At 53.0% G+C, this 14,157-nt stretch overlaps 2 protein-coding genes and 3 non-coding genes across 6 annotated transcripts; 4 read left to right on the top strand and 1 right to left on the bottom strand.

Moving 5' to 3' along the window:
* The first annotated feature begins 155 nt into the window (after positions 1–155).
* Positions 156–9,098, top strand: MCM7 (minichromosome maintenance complex component 7). Of its 2 annotated transcripts, none has more exons than XM_527834.8 (15): positions 156–286; positions 1,444–1,523; positions 1,784–1,948; positions 2,150–2,274; positions 2,350–2,530; positions 2,838–2,975; positions 3,263–3,412; positions 3,605–3,719; positions 3,808–3,939; positions 4,169–4,252; positions 5,386–5,779; positions 6,083–6,166; positions 7,539–7,707; positions 8,477–8,586; positions 8,745–9,098. In XM_527834.8, the coding sequence occupies exons 1-15, from the start codon at positions 256–258 to the stop codon at positions 8,944–8,946; spliced, it is 2,160 nt and encodes a 719-aa protein (XP_527834.3). In that variant the 5' UTR covers positions 156–255; the 3' UTR covers positions 8,947–9,098. The 2 variants fall into 2 exon arrangements, with proteins under 2 accessions (XP_527834.3, XP_009452030.1); XM_009453755.4 differs by lacking the exon at positions 156–286 and adding an exon at positions 751–1,324.
* On the top strand, positions 7,806–7,887 carry MIR106B (microRNA mir-106b). The gene has a single exon (NR_032090.1). It is a non-coding gene; the product is annotated as a microRNA mir-106b (primary transcript).
* MIR93 (microRNA mir-93) lies at positions 8,033–8,112 on the top strand. The gene has a single exon (NR_032091.1). It is a non-coding gene; the product is annotated as a microRNA mir-93 (primary transcript).
* On the top strand, positions 8,237–8,320 carry MIR25 (microRNA mir-25). The gene has a single exon (NR_032092.2). It is a non-coding gene; the product is annotated as a microRNA mir-25 (primary transcript).
* Positions 9,099–10,047: 949 nt separating the features above from the next.
* COPS6 (COP9 signalosome subunit 6) lies at positions 10,048–13,019 on the bottom strand. Its single transcript, XM_001146264.7, has 10 exons — positions 12,888–13,019; positions 12,539–12,664; positions 12,208–12,339; positions 11,468–11,556; positions 11,301–11,363; positions 11,006–11,053; positions 10,803–10,917; positions 10,625–10,717; positions 10,435–10,535; positions 10,048–10,306 (listed from the first exon to the last, which is right to left on the bottom strand). The coding sequence occupies exons 1-10, from the start codon at positions 12,961–12,963 to the stop codon at positions 10,166–10,168; spliced, it is 984 nt and encodes a 327-aa protein (XP_001146264.1). The 5' UTR covers positions 12,964–13,019; the 3' UTR covers positions 10,048–10,165.
* Between the last annotated feature and the right edge of the window lie 1,138 nt (positions 13,020–14,157).

The following is a 14,157-nucleotide window of genomic DNA, read 5'->3' as shown; positions in this document are numbered from 1 at the left end:
GATTCCCTTCCGACGCCCGCACCGCCTCCCCGTCACTCATTCCAGGCCCGCACGGTGATTGGCTTGCGGCTAGCGGGAGGTGAAGAGGGCTTCCTGGTCCGATTGGCCCGCACGCAGTGGCGCCGGTCACGTGGGGGGCGACGTTTCGCGCCAATTTCGGTTGGCCGGCCACAGTCCACCGCGCGGAGGTTCTCAGCTTCCCCAGGAGCAAGACCTCTGAGCCCGCCAAGCGCTGCCGCACGGCCCTCGGCAGCGATGGCACTGAAGGACTACGCGCTAGAGAAGGGTACGGGTCTACGAGCCTGGGAGGGCGTCCTGCGCGGGGAGCCTCCCGGGGAACACCTGTTGGTGTGAGCTGGGGTCTTGGGGGACCGGGGTCGGCGGGTTCTGGGGTGCGCGAGGCCAGAGGCAGGGTCGAGCTGTGGCCTTGCTAAGGCCCACGGGGCCTGGGAAGCGTGCGGGGGGCCATCGATGTTGAAGAAAAGCTAGTAATCCCACCTGGTAAAGGTGTTAGGGTCGTGGGGTTGGGAGCTTGGGGGGGCGCTAACCCGGCTGGGGGCTGCACAGGGAAAAGTCGCGCCCAGGACCTCAGGAGAGTCTTAAGGGCTCTGGGCTCCCGTGCCCGCTTTCCTTCGCGCTTTTGTGCATTCCCGGGTTCCCGCGCCCTCCCGAGGCGCGCGTAGGCCCCGGGGGCGGGCAGGCCGGGGCCGCTGCGCGCCGGGATTGGCCATTTGAGGCCGCCCTCCGAGCGGAAGTGGAGCCGGGCGGAAGTGGCGCGAGGAGGCTGGAGGGAGTGTCGTGTAAACAGTGTCCTTCCGCGCGGCGGCCGCGGAGAGAGCTGCGGCCCGGGGGGGCGTGCCTGGGATCCGGAGCTTCGCTCGGGCCCGGGAAAGGCGGCAGTGGGCTGGGATCGCGGTGTCTCTGGGTGTGATGGCCAATGGCTGGACTGGCTCCCGCCCTGGGCGGAGGAATCCCGAGCTGTGAAGCGGCTGGAATCCGGGCCCATGTGCTTCTTTGTTTACTAAGAGCGGAAGCGATGGCGGGAGCGGGGGTGGGGTGCGGTGGCGGAGGTCCCGGTGAAATCAGGGGCTAAGGGGACCCAAAGAAGGCGGGGGATCATAGGGGTGGAAAGAAAGCTGAGAACCTTGAGACCGGAGTGTGAGGGGCCAATGGGGAAGGGCGCTGGAATTTTAAACTAAAGTAGGGACCGGAATTCCCCCGGGGAGATGTTGGATGGCCCTGTGCCCTGCCACGGGCTCTTTATTCTTCGCTGGTTAGAAACAGACTTGTGAAAAAGAGTTATGCCCACTTTGGGGAGAATTCGGTAGGTTTATTTAAATGCTCATATTATTAATTAGTTCATAGGTCGTGTTTTAAGCGAAAATGGGTATCTAAGATTTGTCTTAAAGTTTGTGTCTTACGGTTTTACATTTCATGTTACAGAAAAGGTTAAGAAGTTCTTACAAGAGTTCTACCAGGATGATGAACTTGGGAAGAAGCAGTTCAAGTATGGGAACCAGTTGGTAAGTCTAAGATTGGGTAAAGGGAATGGGGAGCGGGGTGCTTAAGGAGCCATAAGCAGCAGCTTGGCTTGTTTTATTAAAGACATAACAATTAGAGGATTTGAGGGCTGAAAAGCGAGTATCGCTCTGTGTGGCGCTGTGTTCTCCCCTGTGGATGCCCAGAGCCTGTGCTGAGTTCTCAGTGATGCATTTTCACATATGAACACTGGTGAGCAAGGTGAATGTGGCTCTGAGGTGTTTCTGTCTCTTCCCCACTTGAGGTTCGGCTGGCCCATCGGGAACAGGTGGCTCTGTATGTGGACCTGGACGACGTAGCCGAGGATGACCCCGAGTTGGTGGACTCAATTTGTGAGAATGCCAGGCGCTACGCGAAGCTCTTTGCTGATGCCGTACAAGAGCTGCTGCCTCAGTACAAGGAGAGGGAAGTGAGTGGTTAGAGAACAATGGCAAACAAAGGGCGAGGCGTTTAAGCTTCTGTAGAGAGGCTGCTCAGATACTGATGTTTTCTGAGCAGGCAGAAAGGAGGGGCACTTCTGCCTGGTGTTCTCTGTGCTCTCCTTTCCCCATCCTGTTGCTCATTTTTTTTTTTTTTTTTTTTTTTTTTTTTTTTTGTTCTTCTCCTTTAGGTGGTAAATAAAGATGTCCTGGACGTTTACATTGAGCATCGGCTAATGATGGAGCAGCGGAGTCGGGACCCTGGGATGGTCCGAAGCCCCCAGAACCAGTACCCTGCTGAACTCATGCGCAGATTGTGAGTGGTCTCTGTCGGGAAAGATGTAGGGATTGGTTCTCCAGGATCTTGTTTGTGACTGTTTTCTCCCCTTAGTGAGCTGTATTTTCAAGGCCCTAGCAGCAACAAGCCTCGTGTGATCCGGGAAGTGCGGGCTGACTCTGTGGGGAAGTTGGTAACTGTGCGTGGAATCGTCACTCGTGTCTCTGAAGTCAAACCCAAGATGGTGGTGGCCACTTACACTTGTGACCAGTGTGGGGCAGAGACCTACCAGCCGGTACGTGTGGAGCAAGGAGCAGGAAAGCACTTACCCATTAGTTGTTTTGTAGAGATTAATTTGATCCTGTGATGCCTATTGTTTTATTTGGTTGTAAAAGTTGCCTGTGTGTTCGCCTTTCATTCTTGGGTATGTAGTGGTCTTTCTACCTATTTTCTGGGTGTTTGTTGTTGACCCAGAGTAAGTTCAGAGGGTTCTTGACACTTACAAGATGTCTGCCATGAAGAGAAAATGTGATTCAAAGGACCGACCCAATGGGGCTCTTTTCCTTCTGACTTCCTTTGGTGTTTCTGTTCTCACGTCCTAGATCCAGTCTCCCACTTTCATGCCTCTGATCATGTGCCCAAGCCAGGAGTGCCAAACCAACCGCTCAGGAGGGCGGCTGTATCTGCAGACACGGGGCTCCAGATTCATCAAATTCCAGGAGATGAAGATTCAAGAACATGTGAGTTTGGGGTACATGGCCCTGGGCAGGTGGATCGGGAGTCCACTTGAATCCTGTAGTCACTTGTGGAATGGCAGGAAGAAAGAAGAACAAAACAGGGAAGTGCAGGAGGGAGGTGGAACTAGAATTTCCTGAGAGCCTTGGGAAGGGGAAAGGAGGTCTCAGCACCCCTGCTGTGGGCTTGTCTGTGGCTGGGTAGCCTGGGAGCCTTTGAGTGGGATGCCTAGGGAGGGAAGGTTGGGTCCTTGTCCATTTCTCCTAGTCTTATGTGCCCTTCCCTCCCCTAGAGTGATCAGGTGCCTGTGGGAAATATCCCTCGTAGTATCACAGTGCTGGTAGAAGGAGAGAACACAAGGATTGCCCAGCCTGGAGACCACGTCAGCGTCACTGGTATCTTCTTGCCAATCCTGCGCACTGGGTTCCGACAGGTGGTACAGGTAAGGAAGAGTTTGACATGAGGAATGGATCATCCCCTTTTCCCTCACCTACTCATTCTACCCACACAGAGAAAAGAGCAGCAAAACCCCAAACAAAACAGAACGCAGGGATTTGTCAAGAAATTGTTAGGGAATCCAGTGATGGGCAAGTTGAAGGGATTACATCTGTATCCTGGTATTTTCCTGCCCAAGGGTTTACTCTCAGAAACCTACCTGGAAGCCCATCGGATTGTGAAGATGAACAAGAGTGAGGATGATGAGTCTGGGGCTGGAGAGCTCACCAGGGAGGAGCTGAGGCAAATTGCAGGTGAGGGGCAGGGGAGAGAGAGGAAATTCCATTTACATCCTAGTTCCCTTTTCCCCCAGAAAATAAAACAACCTTAACTTCTCTACAGAGGAGGATTTCTACGAAAAGCTGGCAGCTTCAATCGCCCCAGAAATATACGGGCACGAAGATGTGAAGAAGGCACTGCTGCTCCTGCTAGTGGGGGGTGTGGACCAGTCTCCTCGAGGCATGAAAATCCGGGGTAAGAAGAAACAAGGGAGAGGCTCAGGGTGGATGAAGTCATTTAGGAGGAAAAAAGGATGACAAGTGTCCCTGTAGGTCACAGTATGAGTGGACATCTTGCCTTCGTGGACACAGGGAGGGCTTAGAAATAGTGCTGGGTGTTAGGGGGAGGCAGAACTCAAAATTGCTCTGTTGTTGGCAAAGCACTGGGAGAAGAGTCGTTCCAGGGCTGCCTTCCCTTCCTCCAGGCAACATCAACATCTGTCTGATGGGGGATCCTGGTGTGGCCAAGTCTCAGCTCCTGTCATACATCGATCGGCTGGCGCCCCGCAGTAAGTAGTTGGGCTTTGCAGGAGGTGAATATAGTGACAGACAGGACCACAGTGTTTATTCAAAAAGTAGGGGTGCATGTTTGCTCACGCCTGTAATCCCAGTGCTCTGAGAGGCTGAGGCAGGAGAATCATTTGAGGCCAGGATTTTGAGATTGCTTCCATGTCTACTATTTTTTTTTTTTTTTTTTTTTTTTTTGAGAGAGAGGCTCGCTCTTTCGCCCAGGCCAGAGTGCAGTGGCGCTATCTCGGTTCACTGCAAGCTCCGCCTCCTGGGGTCACGCCATTCTTCTGCCTCAGCCTCCCGAGTAGCTGGGACTACAGGCGCCCGCCACCACGCCCAGCTAATTCTTTGTATTTTTAATAGAGACGGGGTTTCACTGTGTTAGCCAGGATGGTCTCGATATCCTGACCTCGTGATCCGCCCGCCTCGGCCTCCCAAAGTGCTGGGATTACAGGCATGAGCCACCGCACCCGGCCTAAAAAGTTTTTTTTGTTTGTTTGGGTATTGTTTTGTGTTTTGTTTTTTTTTTGAGACGGAGTCTCAGTCACCCAGACTGGAGTGCAATGGCATGGTCTTGGCTCACTGCAACCTCTGCCTCCCAGGTTCAAGCAATTCTCCTGCTTCGGCCTCCCGAGTAGCTGGGACTACAGGCGCGTGCCACCACACTTGGCCACTTTTTGTATTTTTAGTAGAGACAGGGTTTACTGTGTTGGGCAGGCTGGTCTCGAACTCCTGACCTCGTGATCTGCCCGCCTTGTTATCGGCCTCCGAAAGTGCTGGGATTAGAGGAGTGAGCCACTGCGCCCGGCCTCTACTAAAAAGTTTTAAAAATTGGTTGGGTGTGGTAGTGAGTGCCTATAGTCTCAGTTACTTGGGAGGCTGAGGCCGGAGGATGGCTTGAGCCCAGGAGCCAAGGTTTCAGTGAGCCACAGTTGTGTTCTGAAGAGAACCAGTGGGAGGGGAAGGGGGACATTGCCAGTGCCCCACAGATCCTCGGGCATCTCAAGAAGGCCTGGTGGACGGAGTGGAATGATCCCAGCGCAGGCCTCGCCTCCCTGGCCCGTTTGTTGTCTTTTGCTTGTTCTCTTTCTTGTTCTTTCTCTCTCATGGTTCCTTATTTCTTCTCTTCCAGGCCAGTACACAACAGGCCGGGGCTCCTCAGGAGTGGGGCTTACGGCAGCTGTGCTGAGAGACTCCGTGAGCGGAGAACTGACCTTAGAGGGTGGGGCCCTGGTGCTGGCTGACCAGGGTGTGTGCTGCATTGATGAGTTCGACAAGATGGCTGAGGCCGACCGCACAGCCATCCACGAGGTCATGGAGCAGCAGACCATCTCCATTGCCAAGGCCGGCATTCTCACCACACTCAATGCCCGCTGCTCCATCCTGGCTGCCGCCAACCCTGCCTACGGGCGCTACAACCCTCGCCGCAGCCTGGAGCAGAACATACAGCTACCTGCTGCACTGCTCTCCCGGTTTGACCTCCTCTGGCTGATTCAGGACCGGCCCGACCGAGACAATGACCTACGGTGAATGAAGCTCAACACCCAAAGAGAGGTCCCCTGTAATGATCTGTGTAGGGAGGAGGGGAGGTGAATCAGAAAACAAATTCCACGCTCCTGGAAACCCCAGAGCCTCCCCTTTGCAGCAGGGGCTGGTCCATGGTTCTCAGGGAAATGGTGGGTTGGGGCTGAAATGCTGATGAGGATTTCCCGGGAAAGCTTGTCCCTCCTACACTGTGAGGAAGTGGCAGAGCCAAAGGAGGGACACCTAAGAGGACATGGGTGTGTAGCCCTAAAAAGTGTGTTCCTTCTAACCTTCCCTCTGTCCAGGTTGGCCCAGCACATCACCTATGTGCACCAGCACAGCCGGCAGCCCCCCTCCCAGTTTGAACCTCTGGACATGAAGCTCATGAGGTAGGAGAGCTGGGTGCAGGTGGGCAAACGTTGGCGTGGGCCGTGTGAGCCTCCTGAAAAAGTGCTTATTAGTCTTAGGGTGTGTGTTTTTCACACCACCACTTACCGCTACAGACATGTCCAGAGCCTCAGATCAGCTTTTAAGTGGAAAATTCCACACTTCATGTCATAGGGACACAGGAAATTTTGTTTCCTACACTATTTATTTATTTATTTATTTTGAGACGAAGTCTTGCTCTGTCACCCAGGCTGGAGTGTAGTGGCGTGATCTCAGCTCTCTGCAACCTCTGCCTCCCAGATTCAAGCGATTCTCCTGCCTCAGCCTCCTGAGTAGCTGGGATTACAGGCGCACGCCACCACGCCCGGTTAATTTTTTGTATTTTAGTAGAGAGCAGTTTCACCATGTTCGCCAGGATGCCCACCTCTGCCTCCCAAAGTGCTGGGAACAGGCATGAACCACTGCACCTGGCCCACAAAAATATTTTTAATAAAATTACCTTCAGGTTATGTGTATCAGTTGTATATGAAATACAGGTGAATTTCATGTTTAGACTGGAGTCCCATCCCCAAGCTATCTCATGCATATGCAAATACTCCAAAATTTAAAGTTTTTTTTTTTTTTTTTTTTTTTTGAGACAGAGTCTCGCTCTGTCGCCCAGGCTGGAGTGCAGTGGCGCGATCTCGGCTCACTGCAAGCTCCGCCTCCCGGGTTCACGCCATTCTCCTGCCTCAGCCTCCCGAGTAGCTGGGACTACAGGCGCCCACTACCACGCCCGGCTAATTTTTTGTATTTTTAGTAGAGACGGGGTTTCACCGTGTTAGCCAGGATGGTCTCGATCTCCTGACCTCGTGATCCGCCCGCCTCGGCCTCCCAAAGTGCTGGGATTACAGGCGTGAGCCACCGCGCCCGGCCAAATTTAAAGTTTAAAACACCTGCTCCCAGGCATTCTGGATGATAATCTCTATCGCTATTTTCCCATGAGCCTCCAGTGTTCCTTCAGGTTTTTACTCCCTTTTAAATATTCTGTAAATAGTTCTCTTTAAATAAAATATATGTTTTGCCATGTCATGCGCTCAGAGGAGGGGTCTGGATCCTCTCTTAATGACAGATGGATTTGTCTCACAAAGGCCATTTTCCCGAAAAAAAATAGGAAATAACTTGGAGGATACTGGGGGGGGCTATACGTTTGGTGAAATCCATCAGTGATATTCAAGCCAAGCAAATAATCACCCACTAATTTGTTTTTTCCACTTAAAATTCTTGGAGGGGACCATGTTAAATGGGGAGCCCTGGTACAGAAAACAACATGGGCTTATATTCACTCCCTTCCCCATCTCCCTCTTCTGCTTCCCTATGAACCTTCCCCCACAGGCGTTACATAGCCATGTGCCGCGAGAAGCAGCCCATGGTGCCAGAGTCTCTGGCTGACTACATCACAGCAGCATACGTGGAGATGAGGCGAGAGGCTTGGGCTAGTAAGGATGCCACCTATACTTCTGCCCGGACCCTGCTGGCTATCCTGCGCCTTTCCACTGCTCTGGTAAGTGCCCAAATTGCTGGAGGGCCATCTGTTTTGACCCTTAAAGGGGTAGCTCCTTACCGTGCTCTCATTGCCGCCTCCCCACCTCCCGCTCCAGCCCTGCCGGGGCTAAAGTGCTGACAGTGCAGATAGTGGTCCTCTCCGTGCTACCGCACTGTGGGTACTTGCTGCTCCAGCAGGGCACGCACAGCGTCCGTGGAGGGAAAGGCCTTTTCCCCACTTCTTAACCTTCACTGAGAGGGTGGTTGGGGTCTGTTTCACTCCATGTGTCCTAGATCCTGTGCTACAGACCTTCCTTTCTGTCCTCCCGTCTTGGACCTCAGTCCTGGGGGCTCCAAAGTGCTGTTCGTGCAGGTAGTGTGATTACCCGACCTACTGCTGAGCTAGCACTTCCCGAGCCCCCGGGACACATTCTCTCTGCCAATTGTCTTCTTGGCTGAGCTCCCCAAGCTCCATCTGTCATGCTGGGGAGCCCAGTGGCGTTCAAAAGGGTCTGGTCTCCCTCACAGGACAGCTGAACTCCGGGACTGGCCAGTGTTGAGAGGCGGAGACTTGGGCAATTGCTGGACGCTGCCCTGGGCATTGCACTTGTCTCGGTCTGACAGTGCCGGCCCAACACTGCGGATGCTGGGGGGAGGGGGGATTCCACTCCTGTTTTGTGAGTAGGCGACCCATGGGCTGCCCAGCCTTAAAGCCAGAACAAGGGTGTCCCCTGACCTCGTTCCACTGCCCTCCTCCCGTTCCCATCTCTCCCCTACCTTCCCCTTAGGCACGTCTGAGAATGGTGGATGTGGTGGAGAAAGAAGATGTGAATGAAGCCATCAGGCTAATGGAGATGTCAAAGGACTCTCTTCTAGGAGACAAGGGGCAGACAGCTAGGTGAGTGGTTTAGTGAAGGACAAAGCTGTGTCACTTCGGCTTCTGTGGCCATGTGTCTGAGGTTGGCCTCAATTCTAACACTGGCCACCATTTTTCTCTGTTGATGTCGAGCATTCCTGTTTGTATCCTGACCTTACACACCCACTCATTTCCTTCAGGACTCAGAGGCCAGCAGATGTGATATTTGCCACCGTTCGTGAACTGGTCTCAGGGGGCCGAAGTGTCCGGTTCTCTGAGGCAGAGCAGCGCTGTGTATCTCGTGGCTTCACACCCGCCCAGTTCCAGGCGGCTCTGGATGAATATGAGGAGCTCAATGTCTGGCAGGTCAATGCTTCCCGGACACGGATCACTTTTGTCTGATTCCAGCCTGCTTGCAACCCTGGGGTCCTCTTGTTCCCTGCTGGCCTGCCCCTTGGGAAGGGGCAGTGATGCCTTTGAGGGGAAGGAGGAGCCCCTCTTTCTCCCATGCTGCACTTACTCCTTTTGCTAATAAAAGTGTTTGTAGATTGTCATCTTCTAGCCTGGGCCTGACTTCCATTAAAACAGAGTATTGTGCGTTTTTTAGATTCCTGTTCGTTTTTATGCTATTTCATCCACTCAGTAAATTACCTGACTAAAGTGCATCTCCCTGCCAGGCCCCCAGTATAGACACTGGGGATGCGGCAAGGACTAAGCGGTCCCTGCTGTTTGGAGATACTTAAGATGGGGCTCCACTTTTTGAGCCCCCCGACTCCCTTATTTGGTCTTATACTGCCTGTGTGTTTGGAGATACTTAAGATGGGGCTCCACTTTTTGAGCCCCCCGACTCCCTTATTTGGTCTTATACTGCCTGTGTGCAAGTCAGGCTCTGGGGATATGGCGCCAGTATGAAATGCAGGGTCTCTTGGTTTTTCCCCTTTTCTAGCAGACAGGTCATTACTTAGTTCCCAATTCCCACTCTAAAGCTCTGGTTAGCGGGTGATGAAAATCAGCACAAGTGATCACATACAGCAATCCCAACCTTTAGACCACTTCCTAGCTGCCTCTCCAAAATATGTAGTAAACGGTCATTGAGAAACTCTCCCTCCTGGTAATTCACAGTGCCCACAGGATCAAGGCTTGGACTTGTTTCTAATAAAAATCTGCTTACTATCCCTTCTTTTTTGTGTATGTGAAAAACAAGTTAATTTAGCTCAGGAAAGTAGTCAATTATCATGTTTATAAGGTTGGGTGGGCTATGTAAGATGATGTAGAGGGTGACATTAAAGTGTAGAACAGAGACCACTTAGGTGGAAGCAGGCAGCCTTGGACTTTGCTAAAGACCAGTCCATGTGACTGACACGGGGTCACTTCAAATGGTAGTGCCTCCCTCACTGAAGAGCATCAGAAGGGCTTGTGAGCAAGGCCAGAATGAGCCTCGATGAACATCGAAGTTGACCAACCAGTGTGGTGCCTAACAGAGAGGACAGAGCCACCAGCAGGGGTGCTCAGGGGCTGCTCCCCTTTTATTAATGACAGCAGTTTCTCTCAAGGAAGTGTAGCGCCCTCCCCTTTGGGATAGTTGCCTGACCCCTGTCCATCAGCCCTTCAAGTACCCTCATCAGAAGAAGAGCCCGCGCATTCGCCTGCCGATGCCTTGTCGGTCGTAGAGGACATTGAACTTGTTCACAAACTGGTTCATGGTGTTGCACGTTTTGGTGATGGTGCCGAGGTAGGCCATGAGCCCCACGTCGTTGCATTGCTGGGAGGGAACAGAAAGGACCAGTTCCTCGGGATCCCTCGTGGCATGCCCGGGGAACAACAGTCCCCGGTCCTGCACGTGAAAGTGACAGCATAAGCCCCGCCTCCCCATCCGGGTTTTACACTCACATCATAAAAATCTGTCTTGAACTTGTCTGTGCTGAGCACCGGGAGACAGTGACACAGAGCATAGGCCTCCCGCAAGATCTCATGATTAAAGGGGACCTCTCCTAAAGGCACAAAAAGAGACTGCATTAGTTTGGATGCTGTCACTTCCCCAGGAGGGAGAGGAAGAATGCCAGGGAAGCCCCTGTCCTACCCGCTTCAGAGGCCTTGACGTACTCCAAGATGAGCTTGACGCGGCTGTGCAGCATCTTGATGGCACTGTGCTGTGCTATCAGGTGTTCAGCCACTGCAAGGGGATGAGGACAGGAGGAGGTTGAGATGGGATGTGGCCACACCTTCCAACCCCACTTCCAAGGAATCCCCTCCATTACCAGTGGAGTTCTCTCCACTGCCTGTTGCTGTCATTCGGGCTACGTGGTCTACACCAATGCGTTCCGCTTCCTCTGTGGCCAGAGTGTAGGTCAGCTCAGCAAACAGCATTGTGGCCTACAGGGCAAGGTAACCCACAAAGGGAGAATCAAAAGCAGGAAAGAGGCCAAGAGCAGGATCTGAGGGTTGAAGGGTAGGGTATTACCTCTCCATTGATTATATCAATGACAGACTCAAAAACGCTGACAGGAAGCTGTGAAGGAGATGGAGAAACCTGAACACTATATGCCAACATTTGGGCTAGCTGCTTTTACACATTTCCTCTCATCTTCCCAAGAAACCAATGAAGTAGGGATTACCTCCTTTCACAGTTTGGAGATTAAATGACTAAGCCAGAGTCACAGCTGGTAAGTGGCATCTGGCATTCCCCAATAGAGGAGTGTCACACAGTAAAAGGTACAGTGACAATCATGACAGAGTAGGCATGGAGTATTACTCACATCTGTGTGCTTGGTCATAGGGTTCAACTTCAGAAACAGGGGGCTCTCGATGATCTCACACACCTGGAAGAGAGGGACAATGCACAGGAAGTCAGTGCCCCCTACCTTTCTCCTTCCCCTCATTCTCCATTCTCTGCCCCAGCATGCACAGGTGTGAGCATGCATACCTGCTTATGGACGTGGATGTCCGAGGGGTCAGGTGGCCCCCCTGTGGTATACCAACCCAGAAACTCCAGCTCCTTGAACACCTGTTTAACTAGAGGGGAAGGGGCCAGAACATATAGTAATTCTTTTTTTTTTTTTTTCTGAGACGGAATCTCGCTCTGTTGCCCAGGCTGGAGTGCAGTGGCATGATCTCAGCTCACCACAACCTCCGCCTCCCAGGTTCAAGCAATTCTCCTGCCTCAGCATCCCGCGTAGCTGGGACTACAGGCACGCACCACCATGCCAGACTAATTTTTGTATTTTTAGTAGAGATGGGGTTTCACTATGTTTGCCAGGCTGGTCTTGAACTCCTGACCTCATGATCCACCCACCTCGGCCTCTCAAAGTGCTGGGATTAGAGGCGTGAGTCACTGCGCCCGGCCTGACATAGTAATTCTTTAAACCATCCTTCCTCAATGTGAAGCTCCTGGTGTATTTTCACCAGCTTCTCTCCTCCCTCCTCAAATCCCGGCTCAGTTTAGAATAACTACTCCCTTCTATCCTGTCTTCTCTCATCCTTTACTTTCTTTTGAGAAAGAACTGTGAACGTGTTCTTTTTCTGAGATCTCTCCAGCTACTCTTCACTTTTTCTCCCCTGTTCTTGGTCTCCTCTCCTGTTTCTTTCCAACCCTCTCCATCTTCCCCACCCTGTACATTTTTTTTTAACTCCCACTCCTCTTCCCCACATCTATTCCACTCTCACACTGCTCCTCCTTGGTGTAATAATATTCCTTGTCAATGATAATCTTCTCTTCCACGGTGTGGGACAGCAGCTCAAAGGAGTTCATCACCTCGATATTTCGGCCCTCCTGCTTGCCAATCAGAGCCCCAATCACTGGGAAAGAGAATGACATGGAAAAGGTGAGGGTAAAGAAACTTCTATGACCTGAGGGTCTCAGATCAGTGGGAACCATGTATTGGGGAAACGATGATTTGGGGGAGGGGGAATTGGCTCCAGTAGAGGAAGGGGAAAAGATCACTGCCTGGGGGAGGTGAGCAAGGAGAAGAGACTGGAGTCTAAGCCCAACACTCACCCTGCACAGGCCGCCCCTCCTGGGAGCGCATGCGGATCCAGTGGTCTGAGATGTTGAGAATGACAAGGGGATGGAGAGCGACGGAAACACTCCCAGTCACTCCACAGGCCATCACGCTGGGGACTACTAAGGGTGGAGGGAAAGGAGAGAGGGTGAGAGTCCGGGCCCCACGTTCTTCCCTGGAGATGGCAGTGGGGGCCGGCGGAGCCCGGGCCACACTTTCCTCCCGTAACTTATCCCAGGGAAAGATGTTGCTGCTCCGCCCTCCTCCCTTCTCCCGGGAGCACAGGGAGGCCTCAACGCACCCCTGAAGGAGGTCTCCGGAAGCCGCCCCCGCACGGCCCGTTACCTGCTGCATCCACCTCCATCCCGCTGCTTCCTCCGGTCCCGTTCGTAGCTGCAGCAGCCGCCGCCGCCGCCGCCATTTTCCCCGCGCCCGCCAGCCTCGGCCCCGCCCCCTTCCTTCCCGGCTTCCGTAAGGCGAGCGGCGCATGTTCGGTGTCCCCGCGGCGTGCGGCGGGCCTGGCGTCCGGGGAGCAGGCAGTTCCCGGGTCGCGGCGGGCGGCACTCGGTGCGGGGACGCCCGACGCCCTCTGGGCCTCGGTGCCTAGCGGGTTTTCCCAGACCCTGTCCCCGCCTGTCGCCTGCGGGTGACCTTTGACAAATTAACGACTTGATCGTCCTCGTCTGTGAAATTGGGATAAGAACGCCTAGTTCTTAAGGCTGTTGCAGAAGGAATGACATGTCGTGTTATTTCCCTCACAATAAAATCCAAACAACTAACCACAACCTGCAAGGCCCTGCCTGATCTGGCCCTGGCCTGGCCTCTTCTAGCCCTTGATCTTCAGGCTTCAGCTGCACTAGCCCTCATGTCTGGTGGTGGTGGTGGTGGTTTGTTTTGTTATGTTTGAGACAGGGTCTCGCTCTGTCGCCCAGGCTGGAGTGCAGTGGCCTGATATCAGCTCACTGCACCCTCAAACTCCCGGGCTCAAGTGATCCTCCCAGTTCAGCCTCCCGAGTAGCTGGGACTACAGGCGCACCCCACCGCACCCAGCTAATTTTATTATTTGTTTTTATTTTGATAGAGACGGGGGTCTCACTAGGTTGTCCAGGCTGGTCTCCAACTCCCGGGCAGAAGAGATCCTCCATCCTCAGCCTCCCAAAGCACTGGGATTACAGGCATGAGCCACCGCACCCAGCTCTCCGTGTGTTTTTCACATGCTTTAGTCTCCCATTCAAAAGCCTGTGGTTCCTTCTCTTGTTCATCATGGTATCCCCTGTGACCAACACGGTGCCTGACACATTGGAGCCTAGATACTTTTTGAGTGAATGAAGGAATAATTAGGGGTGGAATCTGGTGTTGAGTTGCTCCATCTTGTGAAAGTTGCAGATACCAGGACAAAATAACATTGTCAGGTCCAAACAAATTGGAGCCATGAGAACACCAAGGAGAAGGTCTCATGCTTGCATGTCTGAGATAGGAATTATCTCAAGGACTTTCGAAAATAATCCCACAAGGCCAGGCATGGTGGCTCACACCTGTAATACCAGCATTTTGGGAGACCGAGGCCAGACAATCACTTGAGGTCAGCAGTTTGAGACGAGCCTAGCCAACATGG

The sequence above is a fragment of the Pan troglodytes genome, chromosome 6 (assembly GCF_028858775.2).
Source record: "Pan troglodytes isolate AG18354 chromosome 6, NHGRI_mPanTro3-v2.0_pri, whole genome shotgun sequence".
In the NCBI taxonomy this organism is placed as follows: domain Eukaryota; kingdom Metazoa; phylum Chordata; class Mammalia; order Primates; family Hominidae; genus Pan; species Pan troglodytes.
This window is presented reverse-complemented; position numbering and strand designations above follow the sequence as displayed.

What these genes read in the sequence shown, in the direction of transcription:
- COPS6 (XM_001146264.7), bottom strand. Translation starts at nt 12,963, where the DNA reads ATGGCGGCGGCGGCGGCGGCTGCTGCAGCTACGAACGGGACCGGAGGA. An exon ending in GATGGAGGTGGATGCAGCAG is followed by an intron (nt 12,665 to 12,887) that starts GTAACGGGCCGT and finishes CTCCACCCTTAG; the next exon opens with TAGTCCCCAGCGTGATGGCC. An exon ending in CGTCAAGGCCTCTGAAGCGG is followed by an intron (nt 10,536 to 10,624) that starts GTAGGACAGGGG and finishes TTGTGCCTTTAG; the next exon opens with GAGAGGTCCCCTTTAATCAT.
- MCM7 (XM_527834.8), top strand. Translation starts at nt 256, where the DNA reads ATGGCACTGAAGGACTACGCGCTAGAGAAGG. An exon ending in CTCAGTACAAGGAGAGGGAA is followed by an intron (nt 1,949 to 2,149) that starts GTGAGTGGTTAG and finishes CTTCTCCTTTAG; the next exon opens with GTGGTAAATAAAGATGTCCT. An exon ending in GGAGCTGAGGCAAATTGCAG is followed by an intron (nt 3,720 to 3,807) that starts GTGAGGGGCAGG and finishes ACTTCTCTACAG; the next exon opens with AGGAGGATTTCTACGAAAAG.